The sequence below is a fragment of the Achroia grisella genome, unplaced genomic scaffold (assembly GCF_030625045.1).
Source record: "Achroia grisella isolate CSIRO2021 unplaced genomic scaffold, CSIRO_AGI_Agris_v1 utg402, whole genome shotgun sequence".
Lineage (NCBI taxonomy): Eukaryota > Metazoa > Arthropoda > Insecta > Lepidoptera > Pyralidae > Achroia > Achroia grisella.
In genome coordinates, this window is record NW_026712841.1 from 640,271 (window position 1) to 649,092 (window position 8,822).

General features: G+C 31.6%; 2 protein-coding genes across 2 annotated transcripts; both read right to left on the reverse strand.

The window, feature by feature from the left end:
- Window positions 1–1,971: 1,971 nt before the first annotated feature.
- LOC131844280 (ras-related protein Rab-7a) lies at window positions 1,972–2,794 on the reverse strand. Its single transcript, XM_059193116.1, has one exon. It carries the CDS (start codon window positions 2,699–2,701, stop codon window positions 2,075–2,077), a length of 627 nt encoding a protein of 208 aa, XP_059049099.1. The 5' UTR covers window positions 2,702–2,794; the 3' UTR covers window positions 1,972–2,074.
- Window positions 2,795–3,584: 790 nt separating this feature from the next.
- On the reverse strand, window positions 3,585–7,455 carry LOC131844495 (uncharacterized). Its single transcript, XM_059193399.1, has 2 exons — window positions 7,100–7,455; window positions 3,585–6,968 (listed from the first exon to the last, which is right to left on the reverse strand). Exons 1-2 carry the CDS (start codon window positions 7,160–7,162, stop codon window positions 3,585–3,587), a joined length of 3,447 nt encoding a protein of 1,148 aa, XP_059049382.1. The 5' UTR covers window positions 7,163–7,455.
- Window positions 7,456–8,822: the final 1,367 nt, after the last annotated feature.

The window sequence follows — 8,822 nt, forward strand, 5'->3', positions numbered from 1 at the left end:
TTAATGAAGATTGAAGTACAACAGTTGATATGCTGAGCTTTTATTTTATTTTAAAAAGCCTATAGTTAGGGGGTATCTCAGAAGAAAAAGTCCATCATAATTCGTATTATCCCATAATAATTTTTCTTTACATAATAAATATTAAGTAAACTGCCTAGACTTGCTTTAATACTTGGTAATCAGGACCATGATATGACACACAGAGTATAATAAATAAAGAATAGAGATATTTGTAGAAAAAATATTTAAATATAATCTAATTTGATACAAAACTGAATGTTACCAAGTTAAGAAATTGTATAATTTATTTAGTATCTAAAAGACATACAAAGCTATTTTGCATTAGGCATAACTAAAGCTGTTGTAGGTCATTAAAATTTGTTTAACCTCACTGTTGGTTGGGAACATTTTACAACACAATTATCAGATACATGTTTTTGTTCTTATAACACTATTGGTGTTATAATAAAATGCCAGTTATCAATATAACATTGTGTTATTATTAACTACTTATAACTAACACTTTAGAATTCAAATATATACAAAAACTTTAATGATAGGTAATTATATTCAGATGCATTACATTATAAAAATGCCCTGTCCCCATAATTTTCACTACAAAATTAACAGAGAAAAGAGCATTAGCTGTCATTGTGTTATACCAAAGAAACATAATAAATATTATCATTTATTAAATACACTACAAAAATCAAACTGTCAATCACAAATTGAAGGCTAATTAAAGTGACATACTCTGATGATAACAAAAATATTTGATAAATATATATTTTATTTAACACAATTGTAATTTCCATAAAGATATGTAAGAATTAAATGGTGACGGTGTTTTTTCTGAAAACTTGAGAGCAGACTGTACCACAACATAAAGCATTGGTAACCCAAATATCATAATCTACAATATCTTCAATTTGAATAACCATACAAGAAAGGCACCCTTTAGTAGGTTACACTTTCAGTTTTACAACAGCCAGATCAAAGAGACTTCTACAGAGGTATAGTATTTGTAACATTAAATGTTCATACTTGATCAAAGTAAACATATAAAAATAGAATTGATTGATGGAAAACTAACTACCCAACTATTGTCTAATGTGTGTCTGTGCCTAACCAGAAATAGCTTCTGTGTTTGAACATACATGCAGATCTTCCAACTTGCAGTTGAACACATGTCACAAACAAAAGTATTGATATCAAATATCTTTTGCAACATGTATGTCCACAGTACTCACAAATATTGGACTTTGAACACATGAGACTACAATATTTTTAAAGGTTTATTCACACTATGAACAAATGCTCCAAGCTCAAGAACTAATGTCACGCATCATCAACTTTACATACATTTGGATATTTGAAGCTAATTATGATGCCAGCTTAATAAAAAAATAAATTTATATTGTATATTGGTGTTTTGAGTACATATGTTTTTACATTACAGATTAACAAATTGTTTATATGTAAGTAATAAGTATGGATATTTCAACAATACTGACATTGTTCAGACAATAATAATAATTATGTTGCTATCCTGTGTATTCTAACAATCATCTATTATAATGCTATACAACATGTAACAAAATAACCATCACAATAATTATAATTAAAACAAATCATGAACCAAGCTGAAGGTCATTTCACAAAGAAACAGTAATTTTAAAAAGTATGGATGATTTGTACAAATTATTTAATTTACATAAAAGTAACACAAATATATATATGCCATGCTTTTCAATTCACTGGATATAAACAATTTGTATTGTCATAATCTGTGATAAATAAATAAATGTTAATATGTTTGCCTTACATTTTATGACACATTTATATTTTGTTAAGTGCAGAAATTTACTTTATTTGTTATAATGTGCACAAAAACAATGAACCTATATGTATTTTTTTATAATATCTATACATTTTTTACATGATATATATCAATATACATGAAAGTATTACTTACACAATTACTTTTATAGATTACTTTAATTGTAACTATAAATTTAAAATTAATAAATGAGAAACTAATGTACCGCCAGTGCTGGAGCCTTTCTACTAAAGCCTAGCAAGCACAATTATCTCCATCCCTGTTGCGCCCATTGTCATTTGCCGTTAACTTGAGTTGATCTGGGAATTCATTATAAAGCTCAGCATCCGTTTCCTGGGCAAGGACATTACGAGCTATAGTTTGGAATGCTAGTTCTACATTCACAGCTTCTTTGGCACTTGTTTCGAAATAGGGGATATCATTTTTACTCTGGCACCACTGTTGGGCCCGTTTGGCAGACACGGCGCGATTTTCTAAGTCGACTTTATTGCCTAAAATGACGAAAGGAAAGTTCTCCGGATCTCTTGGTGATGCTTGTATCAAGAATTCGTCTTTCCAACTTTCCAAGGACTTGAAAGTGTTGGGGGCAGTTACGTCAAACACCAAGACGCAACAATCCGCCCCACGATAAAACGCCACTCCCAAAGACTGGAAACGCTCCTGACCAGCGGTGTCCCAAATTTGCATCGTAACGATTCTATCATCGACGATTACTTCCTTCGTGAGAAAATCTGCGCCTATTGTTGCCTTGTACTGGTTGGAAAATTTCTTGTTAACAAATTGATTCATAAGTGATGTCTTACCCACTCCACTATCACCGAGTATGATAACTTTCAAGAGAACCTTTTTCTTTGACGACATTTTGCACAAAAATTTTTAATAATTGCCTTTAAATATAAAATAACAAAGTCTTTGTCTGTAATTTTGACATAAACGAAATTGATAAATGCGTCACCTGTTTGTGATGTTGCTAGGCTCAAAAATGTTACAATACGCAGCGATTTATCACTTCGATTATTACTTAAATCTTAATCCCGCTACACAATTAAACCGATATCATTAAAAATATAGATATTTATAGGTATATAGAAGTATATAATAGTACAATTGACTTTAATAACTTGAACATATTTAAAACTTGGATGTAATGATCCCTCAGTAAACTATATACTTAAATAAAATCGATTACTTAAACAAAAAGTTTTATTTTCGAGCTATCCTATTCCACTGCGTTTACATCTATATATAAAATATATTATAGAAGTGGGAACAAAATGAAAATATTATTACAAACCACGAAAGAACTTGTTGGAGCGTCTGAAACAAAAATTTTGCTTGGCAGATACTTTAGTCTGAAGGCATCGCTAGTGCTTTAAAACTTAACTCAGCGTAATGATAACAGTGGGCTAATTATGTAACACGATATGAAATTGTTTCTGTTGAAGTTGTGATGCAATATGAAATCATTTCAATTTAAAAAATGCGATCAAGTAAGGTCGAATGACCGCAACATAAATCATTTCTATCGATAAAACACTACTATGAAGTTGCAGCGGAATTTTGTTAATCCGACCAATTTAAAAAGTCAGTGATACAAAACGATATAGACCATAAGGAAATATTGGTTTAATTCAACTAAAATGCTAGTAAGATATACATGTTGAAATGTTACAATATGACAAGACAATAAAAAAACAAATCATAGTATTATAAAGAGTTTCTATACTACCACATTCACCCATCCTTATGATTCATAATCATTTAAGTAAACAGGGGGCCTTCTTTCACGAACAGGCCGTTGGGGCGAATGAACTAATTCTGAACCAGAATTATCAGCATTTAAATTTTCATTCTCAGATGCTGTCTGGTAGATCTCGGCATCTGTATCAGAAGGGTTATGAATGGAGTTATACGTTTCATCTTCAGTGACTACTTCTTCAATTTGCCTATTAATTGGCGCTAGATGTCGGTTTGATACTGTATCCTCTCTCCCATCAGCAAAGCGTATTATAGAATAGTTTGGGTTTGATTCCAGCAGTTCCACTTCTTCCACTAAAGGATCATATTTACTTTTTCTTACATTTTTTTTTAATAGTACTGGGCCCGGAATCATTAACCAAGAAGGTAAAGAAACTCCATTACCAGATCGTCTCGGGAAACAGAACATCTTCTCATGTGGTGTAGCATTAGTAGCTGTGCATAATAACGATCGAATTGAGTGCAGCGCTAAAGGCAAGACATCTTCCCAATACCGAATATCTAGGTTTTTGGATCGTAAGGATAATTGTATAGTTCTCCACAGAGTCCCATTCAGTCTTTCGACCTGGCCATTTCCTTCTGGATTATAAGGCGTAGTCCTGCTGCATGCAATATCATTCCTTATTAGGAAATCTTTAAATTCTTGTGACATAAATCCAGTTCCACGGTCTGAATGTACATAGAGAGGAGTTCCAAAAGTAAAGAAAAGATGCTTTAAACTTGCTATTATAGTAGCGGATGATACATCTTTGCAGGGGTAGGCAAAGGGAAATCGAGAAAATTCATCAACAATAGTTAAAATGTATTTATTTTCGGAATTTGAAGGCAACGGCCCTTTGAAGTCTAAACTAAGTCTTTCAAATGGGGACGTCGCTTTAATAAGTCGTCCTTTACTGTTTGCAAATCTTGGCTTTATCTCTGAACAAATAGGACAACTTGCAGTCATATTCTTAATTTCAGTAATCGAATACGGTAAATTCTTAGACCGCACCCAATGAGCCATTCTTGTGATTCCTGGATGGCTTAATGTATTATGAAGCTCATATAAATTTTTGCGTGAAAACATATTAGCACAAACTCTTGACAATGTATCAGATACAATATTTTGTTTACCCGGTCGATATATAATATCAAACTTGAAACAAGATAATTCAAGCCTCCATCTCTCTATTTTCTCGTTCTTAATTTTACTTGAATGTTTTTGATTGAACATGAAGGAAACCGATTGTTGATCCGTTATTAAAAGAAAATGTTTTCCAATTAAATAGTGACGCCATCTACGTAGGCTTTCAACAATTGCCGACGCTTCTTTCTCTATTGAAGAATGGTTTCTTTCGGACTCTGTCAATGAGCGAGAGAAAAATGCTACCGGGCGACTATTTTGTGAAAGTGTTGCTGCTAAGGCATGTTCAGAAGCATCAGTCTCTACAGTAAACATTTGTGTGTCGTCAATAGCAATTAAAGCAGCGTTTGCAATATCTTTCTTAAGACTCTCAAAGGATATTTCTGCATCACGTGATAATGGAAATGAATTATTAGTCGCTAAATTGCTTATTTTCTCTGAATAGTTATTTATCCATTTAGAATAATGTGCAAACATACCTAATACTCTCTTTAGAGAATTTATATCTGTAGGTGCAGGCATGGAGAGTAAAGGTTTAAGACGCTCTTTATCAGGTCTTACAACATTGTTCTCTATAGTATAACCTAATATATTAATAGTCTCAGAACCAAAATTACATTTGTCTTTGTTTAGAGTAATTTTATACTTTGCTACAGTTGCCATAAATTTTGCTAGATTAGCATCATGAGTAAGCTTATCCTTACCACAAACAGTAACGTCATCTAAATATGCATAAGTGTCAGTAAGATTTTCGTTAGATATGATAAATTGCATCGTTCTTTGAAATGCTGATACTCCATTTGTTACTCCAAACGGTATACGTGTAAATTGAAATAGATTACCGCATGCTTCAAATGCTGTATAAGGTCGTTCTCTCTGTTGAATTGGTACTTGATGGTAGGCACTTTTGAGATCAATTTGGCTAAAATATTTATTCCGCGCAATTTTTGATATAAGTACTTCAATATTAGGTAAAGGATATGCATCAAGTTCTGTAAATTTATTTATAGTTTGAGAATAATCAATAACGAGACGTTTACGATGGATACCACCGCCAGTTACTAGAACTTGTGCCCGCCAAGGTGATATACTTGGCTCAATGATTCCATCTTTTAATAGTTTTTCAACTTCTTCTTTAATAAATTGTTGATCACCCTCGCTGTAACGTCTTGATTTTATTGCTACGGGTTTGACATTAGGAGATAAATTTGAAAATAATGTAGCATGAGGTAAGTTAGCAGCCATGACATTACATATCTTCAAAGGATCTCGGGGACCACCAAACTTCAGTTCTAAGGAGTGATGAGCTTTAAGTAAGTCATGACCTAGTATAATATCAGCGCATAAATTACGTACAACTAATAATTTGACATTGTCGTACGAATGATTATTCAATTGTAAAGTTGCATTGCAGTAACAGTTGACTGGTGATGTATGATTAAGTGAAGCTAAAGTTATAATTTGTTGACAATGTTTCTGTTTAAGTTTCAATAAGTGCGCTAATTCTTCATTTACAAAGTTTAATGAGCTTCCAGTATCGATAAGGGCTTCAGCATAATACTTATTAATGGTGATAGGTACAGTTGCTTTATGTAAACTAGGTAAAGAAGCTGCAGATATAGCTGCAACCTCTGCAGAGTTACTATTATTAGTCTCATTTACTATGACAGCATTCATAGTTTGTTTGCTTCGACAAACATTAGCAAAATGTCCCTTTTTAAAACAAATTTGACAAGTGCTATTTAAAGCTGGACATCTTATCCGCTGATGAATTACATTACTACCACAAAAGAAACATCTTCTTTTATTTGTTGTGGCAGCTATAACGGTTTCTGCTATATTATCTCCTGATATGGATGTAGACGCTTCATTATCGTAAGAAGACAAAGTTTTGGTTTTTTTATTTTGTGAATCAGATAAGGTAGATATGGAATCAACTGCGTTAAGCGGTATGTTATCATTGAAAGATCGAGAATTTGTTTCTGCCATTTCTAGTGAAAGTGCTTGGTTAAATGCTTGATCAAGTGACAGTTCCAGATTTTCTAGCAAACGTTGGCGTATTTTGTGTGAAGAAATACCAGCAATAAATGCGTCCCTGATATATTCTGATCGATATTGTTCTGCTTTGACATCCTTGAAAGAGCATTTTTGAGCAAGTAATTTAAGTTGACGTAAGTATTGATCTATAGATTCATCACTACGTTGCTTTCGAGTGCCAAGAATATGACGTGCATGTATTTCATTTTTCTGTTTAATATAGATTCCATTCAAAATTAAAATAGCCGATTCATAATCAATACATTCTTTTATGTTTACATACACACTGGGAGATAAGTGATTAATTAAAATTTTTAGTTTATGTTCATCAGTAAACTCACCATTATTTTCTGATAGGAAATTGTTAAATGTATATAGCCAATGCGTCCATTCAATATCGGCATCAGTAGAACTCGGGTCTAACTCAAATCTTTCCGGACGTAGATATCGTGCTAAACTTGTAGAAGCCGGCCCTGGCATCGACATTATATCTGCTTCAATCTTTTTACTGCGACTTTTTCTTGACATTGTTAATTGTATTTTATTAGTTGAATTAATTGATACAAAACGATATAGACCATAAGGAAATATTGGTTTAATTCAACTAAAATGCTAGTAAGATATACATGTTGAAATGTTACAATATGACAAGACAATAAAAAAACAAATCATAGTATTATAAAGAGTTTCTATACTACCACAGTCAGTACATTAGATAGCTTATACCTTTAGAGGGATACATTTTAATTTATTGGGTTGTTACACTAGTTGGTTGATTTGAAACAATTTTTATTGCGTTCAAAAATTACAAAATATACTGCAGCGTTCACTTGTTCTTTTATTTTAATTTTATTAATAGACATTTAATAAAATAAAATAAAGAAAGTCTATTCTATTCTAATGAAAAAATAAGGTTAATAATTTTGAATATAAAAGCATATTTTATACAAACTATTTATAATCATTAATAATATTAATCTAACCTATAAATTAAATTTTCTTTTCTGCTATAGATACCTAGGTCAGTACGTAGGTATCCATATAAATTTAAAATGATATGGGCACATCTTTTTAAATTTGTACATAATTGTAAAAACTTTAAACAAATAAATTTATTTACTTTAAACAAATCACAGAGCATCATAAACGTTGTATTCCGTTCACAGAGCACCGTATTCATTGAAATAGTTTTTTAATTATATTAATATCATAATCAACCCTAATTTTATATTAAACATTTACTCTAGTTAATACAATATTCTATGTGATTTGGGACGAAAATAAAATATCGAATTGGCAACACTGATGTCGTGTTGTGAGTCGTGACAATTTTCCCATTTTAATAAATTTAAAACCTTTTCACGACTTTCTACGTAATATTTAATATAATAAAAATATATGTAATACTGAAAATTACCAAAACAAGATAAATAATGCTGCTAATGCTGATATTTTAAAGATTGTAACCAAAAGAAACACCTTCTAAATTGTTTCTCATAATGTAAAAACCGTTTCAATTCCACGCTGTCATTTCGGCAAAATAGCGATTACGTGACGTTGCAACGAGGTTACTAAATCGACATTCGATAGAAATAATTTTTATCGATATGTAAAGTTGCGTTTACGTTGCAATGCTAGTTGACAGCGTCAAATGGCGTCTATATGATCGCATTATTGACAGATGACGTCATTTTCACTACGTTACATACGAAAATCGTTGCGAACGAAGTTACATAATTAGACCACAGGGAACTGTTAGACGACGACTGAGAATCGGAGATGAGATAATTTGTATAGTAGTACATTGTTGGGATTTTTTTATGTAAAATGAAAACCAAGGTTTGGTTCGTTGAACGTATTGGAATTTCCTTAATTAATATAGGTGCGTTTCAAATGTACCAAGTATTTAAAAGGAACAAAAAGTTAATGATTAATTAATCGTTACCACTACTAAAACGCAAACCGTGAGTGGTTGATATAAATTAATACTAAATATTTTTCTTACTGAATTGCAACTTTTGAGCACCTTGTTTAATACATGAACCTAATACAAATAATAATTCT